General features: G+C 51.5%; 1 protein-coding gene across 4 annotated transcripts in view; it reads right to left on the minus strand.

Annotated features, from left to right (window-relative positions):
- ADCYAP1R1 (ADCYAP receptor type I) overlaps positions 1–20,713 on the minus strand; it is a 54,206-nt gene that overhangs the window by 12,429 nt on the left and 21,064 nt on the right. For 3 of the 4 annotated variants that reach the window (XM_033088543.1, XM_033088541.1, XM_033088544.1), the window contains exons 4-13: positions 17,166–17,273; positions 14,553–14,573; positions 13,490–13,531; positions 12,214–12,323; positions 11,570–11,667; positions 10,994–11,126; positions 9,929–10,082; positions 9,393–9,453; positions 8,738–8,807; positions 4,592–4,683 (exon numbers count right to left, since the gene is read on the minus strand). In XM_033088543.1, coding sequence (XP_032944434.1) covers positions 4,592–4,683; positions 8,738–8,807; positions 9,393–9,453; positions 9,929–10,082; positions 10,994–11,126; positions 11,570–11,667; positions 12,214–12,323; positions 13,490–13,531; positions 14,553–14,573; positions 17,166–17,273 — 889 coding nt within the window. Of the gene's footprint in view, positions 1–958; positions 1,043–4,591; positions 4,684–8,737; positions 8,808–9,392; positions 9,454–9,928; positions 10,083–10,993; positions 11,127–11,569; positions 11,668–12,213; positions 12,324–13,489; positions 13,532–14,552; positions 14,574–17,165; positions 17,274–20,713 lie in introns of all 4 variants that reach the window. The other variant, XM_033088542.1, reaches the window with a different exon arrangement.

Genomic DNA, 20,713 nt, shown 5'->3' on the forward strand with positions numbered 1-20,713 from the left:
CTTGGAGCTTCCCTCCACCTCCTCCCCCGCCACTAAGGAGGAGCCAGCCTTCTGTGCCCCCTGGCCAGCCTGGGGGTTGGGGCACCTGAACTGAAGCTTGTTTGGCCACTGACTTGCTGGGTGATCTTGGGTGGTGCCACTTTCTTTCTCTGGGCCCCAATTTCCCTATCTGCAAAATGGGGGTAACTGATCCCTGCTGCCAACCCCTAACAGGAGTTGGGAGGACGGGGTGCTCCTAGGCGGGGGAGAGGGTGCCTCGAAAATGAAAGATGGAGCCCAGGTGAACTGGAAGCCTCAGGCAGTGGCTGAGCTCCCACCATAAACACTTCCTGGTTACACGTCTGCCTGGCCATAGAAAAAAATCCTGTCTTTGGAGCTGAATGTCATCCTTCCGACACTGGGTATGTCCCAGCCCTGATGTGCCAACGATGACATTATGCCTGGTCCCTTCTCCTTCCTTCACCGGCAGGGACTATGGAGACCCACTCTCTGAGGGGGACACAGACGGGATTTGCCTCCCCCAGCCCAGGCCGAAGAGGCAGCTTCCCATGCCTGCCTTGAATGAGGAGACCACTGGAAATAAAGCCACCCCCCTTCAGGGCATTCTGTGTCTGCCCTGGAGCCTCCCCTCCCCTCTCGGAGCCCGTCGGCTTCTCACCGGAAAGCCAGCTAACCCCGACCCCTGCCCGGCTGAGCCCTAAACCCCTGCCCAAGACCAAGGTGAGCCTGCGTGTCCTAAGCCGTGACCCAGGCCCACAGTCCACGCCCAAGTCCTGACCCCACAGAGGCATTCTACCAGGAGCATCAGGTGACAGAGTGTGGGTGGCTGGGTAGGTCAGTGCCACTTCACCCTACAGGGAGCCAGCCCCCAACAGGTCCTTCTGAGGCTGCGTTGGGAGTGCCATCTTGGTCTATGGAGGAGAAACCCTTATCACCTGAGCAGCTGGAACCAACCTACAGGAAAGGGAGTGAATGCTGGTCTGAGGGCACAGGCAGGGGGTCCTCTCGGGCTTTCTTGGGGACTCCCAGGCTTACATTTGTTCTGGAAACAGAGGAAAAAAAATCAAAAAGCTGTTGTGGGCAGATCTAAAGGGCTTCTCGGCCCAACACATACCTCTGGTGGCCCAAGGGGACTCGGGCACAGTCCTGACATCTCCCTCTCCCACCGTGTCCTGCGCTTTCCAATGCCGTGCAGTACCCCCTTCCCCACAGCACACCTTCCACCACCCAGTGGGCAGTTTTATACAAGCTGGAACCGACAGGGGCCTCTTCTCCCAGGATGCCTGGCTTATATACTCGCTTAACACCATCTTCTTGTCCGGAAATTCCTGGAGGCCAGGATTGATGGTGGAGTCAGGCCTGGTATCCATGGCCTGCCTACGGTGAAGCTATGGCTTCACTTCTCCTACTGGGTTCATCGCATTTCACAAATCCCCAGTTCCCTCTGATGTAAAACTTGACAATGCGCCTGGTCACCCAAGAGCTCTGATGGAGATGGACAACGAGATCAATCTTGTTTTCACGCCTGCCAACAACATCCATTCTGCAACCTAAGAATCAAGGAGTCGGTCTGACTTTCAAGTCTCATTATTGAAGAAATACATTTCGTAAGGCCACAGCTGCCATCGTCATTTCTCTGACGAATCTGGGCAAAATGAATTGAAAACCTTCTGGAAAGGATTCACCATTCTAGATGCCACTAAGAACATTTGTGACTCATGGAAAGAGGTCAAAATATAAACACTAACAGGAGTTCATAAGAAGTTGATCCCAACCCTCATGGACGACTTTGAGGGGTTCACGACTTCAGTGGAGGAAGTCACTGCAGATGTGGTGGAAACAGCAAGAGAACTAGAATTAGAAGCGGGGCCTGAAGGCGTGACTGACTTGCTGCAATCTCAGGATAAAACTTTAATGGATGAGGAGTTGCTGCTCATGGATGAGCAAAGAAAGTGGTTTCTAGAGACGGAATCTACTGCTGGTGAGGATGCTGTGAAGACTGTTGAAATGACAACAAAGGATGGAGAATGTTACACAATTTAGTTGATAAAGCAGTGGCGGGATTTGAGAGGATTGACACCAATTTCGAAAGAAGTTCTACTGTGGGAAAATGCTATCAAACAGCATCGCATGACACAGAGAAATTGTTCATGGAAGGAAGAGTCAATGGAAGCAGCAAACTTCACTGTTGTCTTGTTTTAAGAAATTGCCACAGCCACCCAGGCTTCAGCAACCACCACCCTGATCGGTCAGCAGCCCTCAACGTGGAGGCGAGACCCTCCAGCAGCAAAAAGATTATTGTGACTCACTGAAGGCTCAGATGACGGTTAGCAATGTTTGGTAATGCAGTCTTTTTTAATTAAGGTATGTACATAGTTTTATAGACATAATCCTATTGTACAGTTAATAGACTACTGTAGTGTGCAAACATCACTTTTATGTGCACTGGGAAACCAAAAATGTCGTGTGACTCTCTTCATTGTGATATTTATTGTGGTGGTCTGAAACAAAACCCACAATATCTCTGACGTGTGCCTGTATAAACCGTGTGCTAATTACAAATGGTTCTTATCTATGCATTAGGAAGGCCTGGCAGGAATCTACAGCTCTCAGTCTGTGATAACCTGAAAACCCTGGCCTCACACTTCTCTCCCACCAGACCCTGGGGGTTCTCGCTGGCTGGGGCAAGATGTCTGGGCTGGTAAAGTGGTTCTAAGGTCAGTAGAGTGTCATCATTTAGACCGAAGCTGAACCCCTGGGTATGTCACTGCACAGACAGAGTAACGGGAAGTTGGGAGAGCCCCTCAGAGAAGAGGTCCCGGGGAGCTCAGAAGAAGAAATGGATCCTACCAAGAAGGGGGCCGGGGAGGCAAGGCTGCTAGAACTCAGCGGAGACATGGGGCTGATGCAGCTACACATTGACTTCAGACGTCTGAGACAGCGGTCAGCATGGGAGCCCACCCACCGCTGAGCAGCAGAAACTGGGACCACACACAAGGACACTTTCCGATGCTGGACAGGGCCGCGTTGTGTGAGTCCTTGAGACGAGGGCAGGACTGACCTCTCTAGGGCAGTTAGTCAGCTGCAGACAGCAGGCCTCACTGGCCCCCCAGTACAGTGCTTCAGAGGCTTTATGACTTACGTGGAGGAACAATTTTTGACTACATAACATACATATATAAGCAGAGGTTGGTAAAAACTTGAAAAAATATGGGGGGAAAAACCCACAGTGAATGAATAGCCCAATGGGGGTGGGGGGTTTTTTCTCAACGTAATGGAATCATCCTCCATGCAGAAAAGAACAAAGCTGACCAAGCCAGGCCTGGTGCTTACCCCACACCCCTATGGGGAGGACTTCCACAGGGGAGGTCCCCAGAGGCTGAACAGACAGCCCAAGAGAATCCCCGAGGAGTCTCAGCGAAGGACCTAGGATGGGTCTCCAAGCCATCTCTCTCTCTCTCTCCAGGAGAATGGTTGGGTGGGGGGAGCCCCTGTCATCCCGCTCGTCCACTGGGAAGCTATCAAAGTTCTGAATCCCAAGTTGGTATCTCTGAGGAAGGTAGGACCAAGTCCCCAACGGATGCCATGAGAATAAAGCCCGAGAGGACCCTCCGCGCCTTCTAACCTGCTCTCTTCTTGAAAAACCAAGGAAGCAACACATATGGCTGATACCTTGCCCACCAGTGGACTCCAGAGACGGCCCTCGGGTCCTCTGTGCCCATCTGGCCTCTCCAGCCAACCACAGGGGACTGACCTTCCTACCTCGCATCGGAAGTGTCCCCACACCCCACACACCTAGCTGGTTGTGCTCTTGATCACGAGGTAAGAAGGGTGAGATGGAAGGGGTTCAATCTGATCCAGAATGGTCAAGGGCTGGGAGAGGGCTGGGACGGAGTGAGCCAGGGAGAAGCTGGTAGGGACATGACTGCAAACCATTTGTAGGCAACAAACCAAATGGCTGTGGAAGTGGAGAAAACCCTGCACTCGGTGGTAACAGGCTGAAGCCCATCAATCCCACACATATCCGATGTCCCTCGGCTCAGGGAGAAGGGGTTGCGGGGGCAGTGATGGGGGGGAGGGGACCAGACCCTCAGGGGAGGTGATGAGAAAGAATCTCCCTTCTAGTACCCAGAGCAGTGAGAATGTCCACGTGAGTCACTGGTGGGGGCTGGAGCAATTTGCACACACACTGGGCTGGGGGTGGGGATATCAGGAAACAGTGTATATCCAGTGGCATTCGTGAGCTGCCCAAAGAACCAAGGAACCCCAAAGGAGATCCGACTTCTAAATAACCGAGACCCTAACCGAGATTCCTCTAGGGAATCTGGTGATTTCCATCTCGATTTTCCTCATGTGACCCTCTCTCTCTTTTCCCTTGCATGTAATCAGCATGTAGATTTGGAGTTCCTGGGTTGGCTGAAGGATAGGGGGGCAATGACATTTTAAAGGCATTTTAACCAGAAAGAAATCCTGTCAATGCCCAGGCTAGATTACCCTGTCAGCAACATCCGGGCCTTCTCCACCTGTGACCTGAGTGCAGGGCCCACACCGCAGTCGGAAGTGACGACGGCACTCACACAGCGGTACTTACAAGTAGATGCTGGACTCGTTGCCTCCCATGTCCGGAGATTGAAGTTTCTGAACGAGAATGACAATGATGCCGATGAAGAGCACGAAGTTCACCTGAGGAGCAAAGGAGAAGCAGAGGGAAGTGATTCTGGGCAAAGGCTTTCCATGCCCTGCCTCTGCAGCGGCTGTGGCTCCCCCAACAGCCTTCCCGGCCCCATCCGGTCACGATCCCATCTAGACTCGTCGCCCAAGATGGCGACATGAGAGCACTTGTTTGTCTCCCCAGCTCCCCACAGTATTGTTGAAATGACGGAAGAGATAGAAGAATAAGAATTCCATAGGAGGACTTAGAAATGGGAAAGATTATCATGAGTGACCCAGAAAAGGGAGCAACTTCCGGAAGCGAAAGAGCAAATAAGTCAGGATGATGGAAAAACTACAATGCCAGACAGATAGAGAAGAGGCTATTGCAGAGGTGAGAGCTGTCCTCTGGAGCAACTCCAAGTTCAGAGTCACTGGATATGAGGAACTGGAATTGACAACCATACGGATTATTATTACAACTCAAGGACTGCCTGGGAATAGTAACAGCGGCATTTACCTTCAGAAAAAGATGAGGGACAAAAGTTCTCTAAACAAAGTGGGAAGCTGTGTGTACAGTGAGCAAGGGGGAGGGAGGCAAGCAAATAAATAGAAACAAACCACCATGAGAAGTCTACACAGCATCTTCCACACGTAGGTGAAGCTGCACTTGGGGAAAAAATGGAGCATCTAACACTTATTAAAAAATAATGAATATTGAAGATAAAATAATTAAGCATTCAAATCAAAAACTACAAAAAGGGTACCACAAATTTAATTTCTACGAGAAGAAAATTAACAAAATAAAAATTCCTTATATTCCTTATAAAGAAATAGGGGGGAAAAATAGACTTGATCGATGAAAATAAATTTTACTTTTGTCTTGTTTTGTTTATTTGTTTGTTTGCTTTCACAGATCTATTAGAATGATAAAGCACTCTCCATGAGGCAGGGGTCTGTCAGCCTCCCACTACTGGCCCAGTGTTTAATCAGTACCTAGAATTAAACTCAGTAAATACTGCTAACTGCATGTGTTAATCAATCCAAAAAGAGAAAATGAATTAAACAAACAAAAAAGAGACAGAAAGAAAGGATAAAACAACAGATGCATAGAATATTTTAAACCATCAGAAGAAATCAAACAAAATGGAAAAATATAAATTAACAAAATCAGAACATGAAAATGAAGAAAATCTGAGCAGAACAATGACCTCAAAAGACATTTAAAAAGTAATCAAAGATGTATGCAGGAAAAGGCACCCGGCCCAGATCACTTCACAGACCAATTTCAGAACACCTTTAAGGAAAATGTAATTTACACACTACTTCATTGTTTAAAAGCAAATAAAAAGAAAAGCTCCCAAATTACGTAGGAGGCTAACAAAACCCTGCTACAAAGCGCGCACACACACACACACACGGTGGCACACCGCTGGATTATAGAAATCCAGATAATCTACGAAGAGCAATGCAAAAACCATAAAAATATGAACAAATAGAATTTAGCAGTGTACTAAATGGACAAACAGATCAGAGCTATAAAGGTTTTACACCAAGAATTAAAAAAAAAAACCTATTAATATTTGCTACATTAACAGATTAAAACAAAGATTTACTCTTGTTTTCCATGAGATCCCCATAAGATTGGCGAATAGCTCGGTAATTGTCACTTCAACAAAGACATGGGAAATGAGCACTCTTCCCCTCTGCTCATGCATGGCAATTTGATATCCATGAAAATGTAAATGTACACAGCCTTTGTCCCAGAAATTCTACCCCTAGACATTTATTCTAAAGACATAGTCACATATGCTCAAAGATAGGCACAAATATAGCCTTTGTGGTATTGTTCATAATGAAGAAAAACGGAATGCTAGAAATGTCTGTCCCTTAGGGAATAATGATTTCAATAAATGTATCCAAAACACATTTGATAAAATTCAAATGTGTTTGACTATTCCTAACTTTAAAAAAAATACACACTGAAACAAGCCAGGGATAGAAACTTCCCTAATAAATTGAAGGGTAACTTCCCCAAACTACAGCAAACATCATCCTCAACAAAACCAAGGAATCAGTGGTATAAACATTAGAAAGAAGGAGTATAAACTATTTTTATTTAAAGATTATGTAATTTTCTACCTAGAAAATCCACGAGAAACAATTGAAAGGGGATGAGAATAAGAGAGTTTTGAAAGGTAACCAAGAAAACATAAACAAAACGAATAGCTCTTACACCCCAGTAGTAACCTACTAGAAAATATAATGAATGAATGATTCCTAGACACAATAAAATCACAGAATGGCTGGATTTATCTTAGAGGTAAATTTAACAAGACAACTAAAAACTGTACAAAATGACTCTATGAGAAAGACTGAATAAATGGAGAATTGTGCCACGTTCTTGGAGAGGAAGACTCAATATTTTAAGAAAATCAATCACAGTAGTTCCCCCTTATCCATGGGGGATACTTTCCAAGCCCCACAATGGATGCCTGAAACCACAGCTAGCACCAAAGCCTATATATACTATGTTTCTTTTCCTAGACACACATACTTATGATAGAGTTAATTTATAAATTAGGCATGAGAGATTAACAATACCTAACAAGGGTAACAGCATACTGTAATAAAAGTTATGTGAATGTGGTCTCTCTATCTCTCTCAAAATATGATAACCAATCTGATAACCGAGATGGAGGCTAAGTGACTAGCAGATGGGTAGCCTATACAGTGACGATACATTGGACAAAGGAATGGTTCATGTCCTGGATGGGATGGCGTGAGATTTCCTCACACTACACAAAAAAATGACATGCAGTTTAAAACTTATGAATTGTGTATTTCTGGAATTTTCCATTTAATATTTTTGGACCACGGTTAACAACAGGTATACGAACTCAGAAAGCGCAACTGCAGATAAGGGGGAACAACTGTGTCTTCCAGATTAGTTTATAAATTCAATGTAATTCCTATAAAATCTTAATTAGCCTTGTTTTTGCAACTTGACAAGGGATTTAGAAATCTACTTGAAAAAGCAAATGTGCAAGAAACGTTTGAAGAAAAAAGAATAAAGAAGGGGAAATTAGCATACCAGATATCAAAACATGCTACAATGTTACAGTAACTAGCATGATGGAGTACTGGCCATGGAGAAAGCTAATAGATTAGTAACAGAATAGAAAATCTAGAACTAAATACAAATAGGGTACACTGAGTAATTACGTTACAATGACATTTCAACCTAATGGCGAGAGGCTGATCTATTCAATAAAAAAAAAAAATGAGAGAGGGGAACATCTGTCCATTAAAAAAATAAAATTAGATAAAGTTAGGTATTATTTCAGATCAAAGAAATAAAATTTCAGCTGAATTAAAGCATGTAATAACCCAATCCACAAAAATGTTACGAAACGACTGGGAAGCATATTTTTATATCTTAGGTTGGGAAAGTCCTCTGTAAACAAGAAATAAGGCTCAGAATTTGCGAAGAGAAAGCCTGATGGTTTGACTCTATGAGAGTTTTGCCATCTTGGAAATACACTCACAACATATATACCAGGTGAAACGCTACTACCCTTTAAACAGTAAGAAAAACAACAAACGGGTTACCAAAATAAGTAAAAGAAATAAACAGGTAATAACCAGAATAAAAACAAATTGTCAATAAATGTTTGGAAAGAATGTTCTGTGCCACTAGCAACATGAAGAAATGAACATTAAAACAATGAGCGACCATTATCCCCCATAAGACTGTGCAAAAATTTAAATGATGGATATTACAGGTGCAGACAGTGATTTGGGGTGCCCTTTTTCATGCAGCAATTTCACTTCTAAGGATTAATTCTAAAGAAATAGTCGCTTGTGCTCAAAACTATGCACAGAACCATTCCTAGGAGGATCTTTCGTGATGAGGAAAAAAGGGACATTACAAATGGCCAACACTAGCAGAATAGAAAATAACGTTTCACGTAGCAGCCACGAACAAGGGGCTGGTGTGGGTGGTGACCCCCTTATTTCCCCTCCTGTGTTGCCGTATGGCCCAGGCCACCATCTCTCCCCTGTTCCTTCCCCCAAGGACACTCACCATGATGGAACCAACCACAGGACCTTTGATCACCCACCACAGAGCTGTGTTGTCGTTCATATCCCAGCAGCTGACAGATAGACAGAGAGAAAGAACAGAGGTTATGTTCAGGGGCCCAGAAGCCTGCAGTACAATGTCCCTGGCCCCTGGGTGGTGCTTCGTTTCTTGCAGCCCCCGAGGAAGGGCAGCTGGAAGGAGAGCTCTCAGGCAGGCTGCAGACCCTGCTGGCCCTACTTCTTCAAGTGCTGTGGTCCTTCTTTCTGCTCCCCTGTCTAGGCAGCGACTGGAGCCCAAGAGTCAGAGTCATCAAGGGACTCCTAGGCAAGGGCCACACTCCCCCCTCAGACCAAAGGCTCTTGGGGTGAAACCTTCCCCTGAACATTCTTCCTCTCCTCCGTCCAAGGAAAAGAGCCCCTCAGAGCTGGGCCCAAGAGCAGAGCTGGGCTCTGAAACCATGCATTCTCTCACTGCCTGCAGGCTGACAGGTGGCTGGGTGCGTCCACCTGTGATGGGGTCAGGATGCAGCCGGTACCCAGGGCGGGGGCTGCAGTCTGGGCCGGCATTGCACAGCTAACGTGGCGTCAGGGCAGCCACCGAGAACCCATGTGTAAGAACCTCCTCAGAGCTCCAGCCTGGCTCTCGGGCACATACTCACCCTGTGTCATCAAAGTACAGCCTCAGCATGGCCCACACCGACACACACACAGTTGGGGTCCCTGGAAAGGCAGGAAAAGGAGCTCTGTGATAACAGGAACACCCAACAGGTCCAATGTCCCCCTCAGACTTGGGGCTCCTGGTGGCCATCATCCCTCCTCAGACATGGGGTTCTGGCACACATGTCTGGCACACAGACATGGGGTTCTGGGGTTCTGAGAGGGCATGTCTCCCTCTCAGACCTGGAGTCCTGGCGACCCTAACTGTCCCTCACCACCAGGCCTCCGAGGGGTTCACGTCTCCCCCAGACCACGGATGACCTGGCCTCTCAGAAGGATTCCTGAGCGTATCCTTTCTCAGACAATCGGCTTCCTATGGGCAGGAAGAGCAAGAAAGGGCCCAAGAACCAGGAGTGTGTGCCACAAGCAGGGGCAGGAGCGTGCTTGCATCCTCTGACGGGACACTCCCTGACGGCAGCACCAAGGACACAGCTGGCCATGAGGCGTGGGCCTGTCCAGGCCACAGCTGGTGACCTACCCCAGCCAATAAGGGTGTACCAGTAGAAGTATCGCCTCTCAGGGAAGAAGGTCTCCACCAGCAGGGTGAAGAGGTACAGGCCCTCGATGAACAGCCAAAAGTAGTTGGACACGACGCAGTAGTGGAAGAAAACCATCACGGCCTTGCATTCCACCTGCAGAGAGCGCGGGAGGGTGTGGGAGACGTGAGGCCCCATGGGAGCCCTGAACATCCAGCCCAGCGGGACCACACAGAGTCCTGGGGCCCCTCAGCGATGGCATGCTCGGGTTCACACATCCCACGGGTCTGAAACACTTGACATTCCTGGATTTGAAGAGTTTACAATTGTAGCAGCCTATGATTCTGAGTCAAAGCTGTCCAAGGAGGCAACAATGCCATGTTGGAAAAGACAGGGTGGGGGGTGAGCACAAAGCCCTTCCCTCCCCAGGCTCCGCCTCCCCCATCATCCTGTCCCTTCCCCTCTCCCATGGGCTCCCACAGGCCAGGTGAGTAGGGAGGTCCACGCAGGAGGCCCCTTGGTGAAATGAGGGTTTTAGACATCACGGGGTAGCGGGAATCGTCCTGGCCCCCCAGAAATCTCACAGAGACCCCCTCTAAGTGTGCCCTCCCAGGTCAAGGCTCTGTGCTCTGCACTGTTCTTTCCATCCTGCTCCATCAAAGCCGATCCCCTCTGCTTCCCTCCACAAGTCTGAGAACCAGGGAGGTGGTCGGGGAAGAATGCGAGCCAATCAGCCCCCCAGCTCCACTGGGGGCACGTTAAACGACCAGGTCCAGGCAAACTCTCTCTCTGAGCCTGTGCTCCTCAGCCAGGTGGCACTTGGCCTTTGCACCTGACCTTCCTTAGCAGTTCTGCCAAGTGCACACACAAGACTAGGGACAGGAAGTGACATCATACTGGGAAATCACTGGCTACCAGTAGCCTCATGGTCACTCCTGGATTTCCATGTTCACTGGGGACACTGCCTGAACCTACAGGAAAACACCCTGAAGGCTGGGTGTCCTGGGGAGGTGGAGTCCTGGCAGGCCAGGGCACCTTCCCGGCGAGGCCAGGCTCAGCTCACTCACAGTGGAGACGAAGCAGTGGTTGCTGTCCTGCTCGGCATAGAGGATCCAGTCTTTGATGAAGACGGAGATGGCCCTCAGCATGAACGACACGAATAGGTTCATGTGGATGAAGTTTCGGGTGCAGTGCAGCTTCCTACACCAGCCGGCCATGGAGGAAGAGGCCTTGAGGCCGGGAACCCACAGCATTCCAACCCCCCGACCCTCTCAGGTCTGCTCTGGGCCAAATGCACGGCTTTGTCTCAGGGGAACCTCCTACTTAGACCACCTCTTCCCTCCCACCTCTCTGATTCAAGCCCCTGTCACTAAGCCCCATTATTCCTGAGACCAGAATTCTCCCTCCTGTGTCCTCTCTATCAAGACTAGGAAGACACAAGCGTGGCTTCTGCCTGGGCAGGGTCTGCCGTGCTGTGTGGCCCTGGACAGGCCAGTAGCTCTCTCTGGGGTCAAGCTTCCCATCTGTTATCTGGGGTGGGGGAAATGCCTTCCAAGGGAGCTGCAGGACTGACACCCAGGAGACGAGCACGGGCTCTGAGCTGGGGTGGGCTGACCTCACTCCCACACTGCTGGGGACCTCACCGGAAGCGACACAGGATGACCATGGCAGTGGTGAGGGTGACGAGGGACGTGCTGTAGCCAACCGTGTACAGGGCCTTCACCGACATGTAGTAATAATCCTGGAGCGGGCACAGACATGGAGGGCTCCAGGTGGGGCCTGCCCAGCCCCCACCCCCGGCAGAACTGCACCCAGTTTCCCAGGCCAGGGCCTGCCCCCCTCTCGGCCCGCTGCCCACGTCCTCCTTCCTCGCTTCTCTTCCTCCACTGCCCCGTCAGTGCCTGCCTCTCCCACGCAGCCTCCCCAACGCTCCAGCCCCACTGAGCTGCTTCCTCCCCTGAGCACAGGGGCTGCAGGCGCTCAGGAAATGCTTGTTGAACAGGAGCACTGACCAATGAGAAAAGGCAGCAGCCTTAGCATGGGAAAGGGTCCAGGTGGGGGCTGGAGGCGCTCAGGCAGCAACGCAGCTGCTTCTCAGCCTAGAATGAGTGAATGAAAGTCCTCCTGCGTCTAGCGCCAGGCGTGGGAACACAGCAGGTGCTCATGAATGCTGCCTGGGGACCCCAGCTTCCTGTAGTCCCATCAGACGTCAAGGCCCCTGGTGGCCGTACCCTTCCACCTGCCTCCTCAGCCCCACCTCCAAGCCTCTGGGTGGCGGCAGACTCACCTGGTCCCCAGGCTCCGATTCATAGTCATCAAATCCACAGGCATCGAAATAATGAGGGAACGGCTCTGACCAGCCGTCCTCCGTGCAGTTCCGACTCACCACCCTCATGTCTGCGGCAGAAGGAAAGCTCAGGGAGGCACGCAAATGATTTAAGGGGGTCCTGAATTTCTTATTCAAAAGTTACTTCTTAAGTGGGAATTCCTGGAAACCCACATGCGCATCTGAGAAGCCTGGCGAGTCAAGGTTCATGAAATCCTCCACGGTCGGAGGGCAAAGAGTGATTGCCAATGCCCTGGAGTTCGGCCCTTACAACGGACGAGGGGGGTGAGTGGGGGTGGGGACAAGGCGCAAGCTGATCTTTTAACGGGGGTGAAGAGACTGAGCCAGGCTGAATCCACCGCCATGCCCCCGCCCCAGCTTCCGGAACTGGCAAATGCTCCCAGGGAAAGGCCTGAGCACCTTCCCTAGGCCCTGTGTCTTCACTTATCAAAGACCAGTGAGCAGGGATCACAAACGCAGATTTCGGATCCAACACCCCCATCACCAGGGATCGTGGTCCTAGAGGGGGAAGCCTTTTATTCTCCTTTCTCTTTTTCTCTTTATAACACAGAAAAGCATGAGCCTGTTTGTTCAGCACTAGCCCACGAATGTGCCACTCTCCTGTTCTGAGAGGGAGATGGAGCACTCTCCAGATTGTCAGAGCCCGCAGTGAGTGTCGTCTTCCCTGGGCTCCTTCCCCCAGCAACCTCGTAGGACCCAAAGATCGTAGGATCTTTGGTCAGTGGTTCCCAAAGTGGCCGTCCTCCCCAGACCAGCCATCAGCATCGCCTGGGAGACTGGCTACAAACACATCCCCAGGCCCCACCCCAGGCCTATAAATTAGAGGCTGTGGGCGTGGGGCCCAGGAATCTGAGTTTGAACAAGCCCACTGGTGACTGCAATCACAATTAAGAGTGTGAGAACCACCATTCTATACTTGGGCGTTCAAGACTGTCAGGGGCGACCTAATGCCGTACCTTATTTGGAGTCCACAAGGGGAGCTCCGAGAGATCTGCGCGCCCCTGGAATTGGATACATGATGTTCTATCTGAGAACTTGAGTGCAAGTTTCCATAAAGAAAAAACCCACAGCTTTATCAGAGAAGGAAAGCGACCTGCCAAAGATCCCACAGCGGCAGAGGGGCATATGTGGCCTGGACGTGGGGTCCCTGTGCTCACAGGTCAGCAGGTTCCCTCCCTCCAGCCAGCCCACAGTTGACCCCAGCTGATGCCCTTACCTGAGAGATCCAAGGAGTTACTGTCCACGAAACCGAACTCTCCTGCAAAACACAGACATGGGCATGAGTCAGAGTTCCTGGCCATCAGCATGCCAGGGTGTCCACGGCTGACTGTCCAGGATGGAAGGCCAAGGCGACCCCTGGTCTCGAGGACAAGGGGTGGGGTCTCGGCCAAGAGGCAGCCTCTCACTCCAGAGCCACGCACCTTTCTGACACACTGCACATTCTAACGCCCATCTCGTTTGCTTTGTATTTCTGGGATGTTAATGATGGCCGATGACTCAGTTCTGCCCCCTGGACCACAGGAAGTGGAAATGGGGTATTGCCAGGATGACAGGCGGCCCTCCAGCGTGGGAGAGCAATGAAAAAGGATGATTGGGCCTCTTCAAGGAAACGGCAAGGAACAGCAACACGAGGCCTGGGCTTGGGGTTTCTTCTTCGGTGCTCACCCCTCCAGCTCAGCCCCCAAACTGCTCTCATCAAAGGCAACCAGGAAACTCCAAAGACTTCATCCTCAGACATTTTTCTCTTTCCCTCTTGACTCTTTATTCCCACCTCCACCCACACTGACTCCTCTACTAAAAATCAACTCCATTTCCCTTCTACTCCTCCTTTGTCCAAGGTCCAGCTGACATGCCACCTCCTCCAGGAAGCCTCCCCCGACCTTTACATGATTCTGCCTGCATACAATTCGTTAGGTCTCTCCTGTCCCCATGCTTGCTGTACATTCCAACTCCGAGGGTACCTGAGGACGCAGTATCTGTGTGGGCTCACGCACACATTCAGGCTTCTTTCTAACCCCTCCGTGGGGGAGTCCCGTCCTCCCATACAACAAGCCCAGGTGCACCCTGAGACTAAGGGCTGTGTCTTCCATCTTCCTGTATCCCCCACACCCTCTAGGATGGCCAAGGGGGGAGGTGAGAGGGATGAGAAGCGGAGAACCTGGTCCCTGAGGAGCCTCTCATTCCACCCCCACCCATTCCCGACAGGCAGAACTGGGCTCCTGCTGGATGGACACATGGACAAATGATCAGCAGTCTGTCCTCTCCGGGGTTCCTCTTACCGATGGTTGCTGTCTCCCAGACTGAAACAGAGAAAGAGAGATAGGACGCAGAGGTGAGCAAGGGGACTGAGGCTGGGTGGGCTCTCACCGGCTTGCGGATCACTCCCGTCCCCCCCACCCCCCGGCCCCCCGCCGTCCCGACTCCCAAACTCTGGAGAGAGTCTCTGCCGGGGACCCAGAGCCTTCAGGACTACAAGCTGAGGCCTGGCCAGACACTGGAGATTCTACCTCTCCCTCCAGGACTGGACACAGATAACGAGACATGAGCAGGGCGTTTGAGAGGAGGAGAGAGAGCAGGGCTTCTGTGTCTCCATAACCGGCAAAGTAACAGCTATCCCAATGAACACGAGATCCAGCCCTGGGAACCAAGAGCTAGGAGGAGCAACGCCGCCGTTCTCAACTTTCTAAGGATTTAAGGCAAGTCTCACTTGTGATTAGAGACGCTAAAAGGCTCTGCCTTCATGAACCATTAAGAATCAGATGTGAATAACACACTCATTGTGCTATTGCCAGAGGGAGGGAGAGAGTCTGAAGGAAAGTTTATCTTAAGAAAATCTTATTTTACCACTGATTCACTTTGCCTTTTTTGTTGTTGAGAAGAACAGTCTTGCTGGGGTACCGGACCCAGAGTAGGTTTTCAATAAACTTTAAATAAATGAATGAATGAAAGGAGTACATGAGTGGAGGAAGTGATTAAGTTGGTTTCTATAGGAATGAATTAGAGATTGGGCTGAATCACAGCTCATCACATCCTGACATCCCACCATCGCTCTGTACCTCTTCTCCCTCAGCTCTTCCCTTGTATGTCTCTTCTTAAAAAATTCACTTCCTATCCTGTTGTGGACAGGAAGTGGTCTCACCCAGTCCCCGAGATGTCAGGAGGGGTGAGTTTGACAGCCACCCTCCTTCTGCACTGGCAGGAGGTATGGAGGTGGGAGGCGTGGCTAAAAGAACCCAGAAGGGGAAGTAGGGGGAGGAAGGTGGGGTACACTGCAGCTAAACCCTGTCTTCTCTGATCTTGGGATGGGTGCCTGAGATAGGGGCCTGGCACCCCAATACACTGCCACTGTGTCCCGTGGCCACACTTCCTGCAAGCACCTTCCGCTCCAAGTAGAATCAAGATTGGTGGAGTTCCAGGTGTAAAACAGAATCTACCTTCTCTCTCTCACAAACAGGACAGGGGATGGAGGCAGGCAGGACACCATAGTGGAGTGGAGCTTGGAAACTTTCCACTTCTAGAAGGACATTAGCTGAAGCCATAGGTGGGTGAAGGAGGCAGCTGAGGCCCAAGCTGCAAGAGACCTGTGCATGGCCACCCAGGACACCCCTCCTTTAACCAAGGCCCCAACCCAGGGCTCAGTGGTCAGTGGGTGGTTCTTGGTGGCCTGCCTTCCTGGAGCCTTATGGTGGCATCTGTCCTCGACCAGCGCCAGCTCAGTGCCCTTGGCTTTCCACTCTACTTCCCTTTACACTCACAGGGGTAGGGTGGAGGACCAGCGTCTGACTCTAGCCTCTTCCCTGGGGCAGTGTGGTGGCCAGACTCCAGCTTTGCTGGGAGTCCACAAGGCCTCTGCTGAAGGCGGAAATAGGCCTGTGGAGCCACGCAGCCTCACACCCAAAGGAAAGATGCAGCCCTAGACCCCTCCCCACGGAGATGTGCTCACTAAGGCCTCGTGCCTGTGGGCAGAGCACTGCCCTCTCCCTGGCCCCACACCCCTGTATCTTGAGTCACAAAGCTTAGCCACCACCCAACCCAAGGATCCCTCCATCGGCCCGGGGGCCCCTGAATATTTCCATAGCCCTTCAATAGCTCGCCACTCCACATCAAACTCAGACACATCCAAACTCAGCTCTTCATCACACCGTGCCCACACAGCCTGCCCTCGCAGGGAGGGTGCCATCCCACGCCAGTCACTCAAGCTAGCATGTACAAGTCACAGGGCTCCTGTGTGTCCCGTGTCCTCTCACATACAGCCCAGGAGCTCCCAAGGGACAGGAACCCCAGAAACTCCTCTCCTGAGTCCTCGTAGCTGGCCGAGGGCAGCGAGGATCAAGAACATGCTTTGCGTAAAGCACCCAGGTGTGCACTGACCACTGCGAGGGTGTGCGAGCATGGAGGTGGGCGAGCGCCTGTGTCCAGCCGCCTGAGGGCGTCTCCCTGTGTGTCCCCATGTGTGTTTCTCTCTGGGCCTCGGAGCATCTCTATATAAGTGATAATGACAATAACATCCGCTAACAATTACCACGGAACCTTAAAACATGCCCAGTCCTGATCCAAGGGACTCCATGTGCATCGCTCCGTTCCCCAGTCACCAGGCCGCATTCCCATTTGACAGAACAGGGAACAGGGGACAGAGGGGTGAGTGCCTTGTTCAAGATCCCCAGCTGGGTAGGTGACCGACACCATGTCTGAGAGCCCAGGCTCATCCCTCCCACAGCGACACACCTCCACGTGGGGAGCCACGTCTGAGGGAAGCCTGTGTCCCTGTGTGCATGAGGTCTGAGGTCCCATCCCCTCCACTGGTGAGCTCTGGAACAGGGACTATCTGCCTGGAGGGTGGTCTTTGGTGCTTGTCTCCCAGGAAGGTCTGGGGCCCAAAGGAAGAAACCCACCTTGGTCTGGATTGAAGATTCGGAACAGGTCGGGGCAGCTGACGAGAACCATCTCGCCCACGTGGGCGGGCTTCCAACACGTGATGTTGTCCCACATCCCGGGGCAGCCTATGGGGAGAGAGCCACGGTGAGCAGGCCCCGGCAGGGAGCACCTCTCAGTAGTCCTGTCTCCTCCATTCCTTAACACGGTCCCTAAGGCCCGGCGTTTGCTTTAACTGCAGCATAACGGGTGTGGGGAGTGCAATGGGATGGGAGTTCACCAGGGAAAGGACATGAAGCAAGAAGAGCGCGGAGGAGGGAACCCTGTATGTATCCCGCGGAGGAGACCCCCTATTTATGGGGTGCGCAGAGGAAGTGTCTGTGGTGGTGCGGTCCTGACAGAGGGGCAAAGGTGGAGGACGGTGGAGGGACCCGTAGCCTGCCGAGGGGTCTATAAACACGGCTATGAAGAGCGCTACTCTCTTACTCTCAGATAAGGGACAGCCAGTGCGTGACCGACAGCGTCCCACTTCCTGGGGCTGCAGAAGATTAACGAGCTCATACGTGTAAGTTCATACATGAAGTAAGTTCATGCATGAAGAAGAGCTCCCTCAACACACGCTCCCTGCTGTTGTCATCACTAACGTCATGATTTCAGCGAGGTGTCCCTGGAAATCATTCCTCTGAGGGAGGCCTGGACCGGAAGACCAACCAGAGCAAGGTGAGAAGAAAGGCCAGCGGAGGGCGCTAACAGGGCACACAGGGAGCCCGGATGGGCGCTAGCGGGGGAGGGGAAGTGGGGCAGGCCTCAGGAGCTCACAGCCTGTCTGTTGGGGTCCACGACTGACGTCTGGGTGCTGTTTGGACCAGAACGGGTCTGTCTCTCAGAATTCAGACCTGAAGATGATGGAATTCACCCAGTCACAGTGGCCTGTAGCATCCGTCTTCTGGAATGATGGGATTTGGGAGCCAGAAACAGCATAGGAAGCTCTGAGCACAACAAACCGGGAAGGTGAGGACACTGGGGGCCACATGAGGGCAGCCGAGTCCCAGGTGTCACAGCAACAGGCCAGTTAGTGACGATCCCGTCCACCTATCACAGCAGGACTCCAGCCTGCATCCGGCTGGTTGTGACATCAGGTCCTTGAGAGGTCAAACAGCACATCTTCGGCTGTCATGGCCATGTTGACCGTGGAACGTCCATGGAGTACGGCTATGTCTGGCCCACGTCCCAGGAGCCCCGCTAACATATGATCCCTTAACATGGAACAGCGGCCCCGGCACAGGCAGCTTACTGTCCCCTGACATCCTGAGGTCCTGGGCACTTTACATGGAGGCGAGCAGTCACGGGGGCTAAGGGGTGGCGATGGCACATGGGGCTCCTGGGTTGGCGGTCAGAGGCGTGGACACAGGGCAGGGATACATCTTCTTACCTATTTTGAGAGCCCCCCGAGCCCTCACCATCAGGTGGAGAAACTCCATTTGGGGAGTTTATGTCTGAGGGCAGAGGGACGGGGGGGCCAGAGGGCCCCCTCAGCACCTGCAGAGCAACTACACGACCTGAGGTTCGTCTACTTCCGCCAAGACCTCACTGACTGCATGACTGGCAAGTCTCTACCCCGCCACCCTGACTCAGTTTCCCTGTGTGTATCCCAAGGCTGGGTGTCTCTGAGGATACTCCCAACTCCAGTGACTAGAGCTCAAATCTGGAACAGAGATTCACTCAGGACCTGCCGGTACCCAGAGGAGCGCCAGGGAGGCTGGGACTGCCGTCCCTGGTCCCACTAACAGGACAGACATTTCCTGAGGGGCACCTGCCAAGGTCGCCCCAACCCCACCCCATGGCCTGCCACACTGCAAGCCTTCCTGGTGCCTGCTTCGGTTCCCAGCCTGGGTCCCCTCTACAGACTAAGGGTCCTAGGGACAGGGCAGATGGGAAGCCTAGAACTAGAACCCACAACTCCAGGGCCCAATCTCGGTTTCTGGGTGTAGAGGACTGAGACAAAGTGATAGAATAAGAATTATACATTTGATATTTGTCCCGCGTTCTTGACACAGAGCTTCTAAAACCCTCGGCGTTTCCTGAGTGGTAGGGTAAGAGGAGCACCATTTGCTATTCGTCAGCCCCTTTCAGCCGTACCTGCTAACGAAGCGGCTGTTGGAGGAAGGGGGCTGGTCCCCAGAAGAACCAACCATGTGATTAGAGGGTTTCAACCTCCAGGGAGAAGAGAGGAGCTGGAAACTGAGTGAATCCCCAATGGCCAGCGATTGACTCAATCATGCCTCCACCATGGCATCTCCATAAGAACTCTCCACAACGGTGTTGGGAAAGCTTCTGCGCTGGTGCACACATCCGCATGCCGGAGGGTGGCACACCCCACACCCCACAGAGGCAGAAGCTCTTGAACTTGGGACCCTTGTGGACCTCACTCCGTGTACCTCTTCATCGGGCTGTTGATTTATATCCTTTATAGTAAACTGTCAAGTGTGTTTCTTTGGGTTCTGTGAACCATTCCAGCAAATTACTGAACTCACGGAGAAGGTCACAAAATCTCTGATTTGTAGCTAAGTCAGACAGAAGTGTGGGCAACTGGCAGACCCACGACTGACGTTGGGAAGGGGCCGTCTTGTGAGGCTGAGCCCGTAACCTGTGGGGTCCGTGCTAACTCCAGGCGGTTTGGGTCAGAATTGAATTGATTTGTCGGGACATCTGGTTGGTGTCTGCAGAAAACTGGAGAATTGCTTGGTGTGGAAAACCCGCATATTTGGTGTCAGACATGGGAGCAGAGAACGAGTTTTCCTTTTAGGGACAATGTCTCTGACCCCCTCGGGAGCTCACAGCCCTCTAGCCTGCATCACTGGGGTCACAGGAGACTCAAGTCACCTCCTCAGAGCTTCCCAGAATGCCCCATTCATATGTCTCCTGCAGTTATTGTTTCCCGGCCTGACCTAGACGGAAAGAGATGCAGGCTGTATCTCCTTTCCCCTTCTTGATGGGACCTGTGCTGGTCTCAGGGGTCTCGAAGCTGAGTCCTCCAAGGGACCCTTTCTGGGGAGACAAGGACAGGATTTGGGCTCCTGAGAGATCCCTGGGTTTTTCTAACTAAGGACAGCAACTTACTCTCCTTCCACTCCCACCAAATGCATTCACTTTCTCTATCCCCATGTATTCCAGACTCCAGTCCCGACAAAGCTTAGTTTTGCTGGGCCTGGAAGATTTCAAGATGCCTTTTCTCCTCCTCCTCTTCCTTTTTACCCTTTGTAAAAGTTCCCATTTTCCCCTTCCCCTCCCTCTTACTTACTCATTTAGTTATTCAAGAAATACTAAGAACCTATTATAAGTCAGACACAGCAGAACAACACAGGGGTGACTAAAACAGCCCCACTCTCTTACTTGCACAGAACTTACAGTCTGGCAGTCATGTGAAAGATTTGGGGTTTTATGCTAAATGCTAAGAGAAGCCCCTGGATGGTGTATTACTTTCCTATGGCTGCTGTAACCAAGCAAACTTAGTGGCTTAAAATGACACAGGCCTTACATTTCTGGATGTCAGAAGTCTGAAATGGGT

The sequence above is a fragment of the Rhinolophus ferrumequinum genome, chromosome 20, assembly GCF_004115265.2.
Source record: "Rhinolophus ferrumequinum isolate MPI-CBG mRhiFer1 chromosome 20, mRhiFer1_v1.p, whole genome shotgun sequence".
Classification (NCBI taxonomy): domain Eukaryota; kingdom Metazoa; phylum Chordata; class Mammalia; order Chiroptera; family Rhinolophidae; genus Rhinolophus; species Rhinolophus ferrumequinum.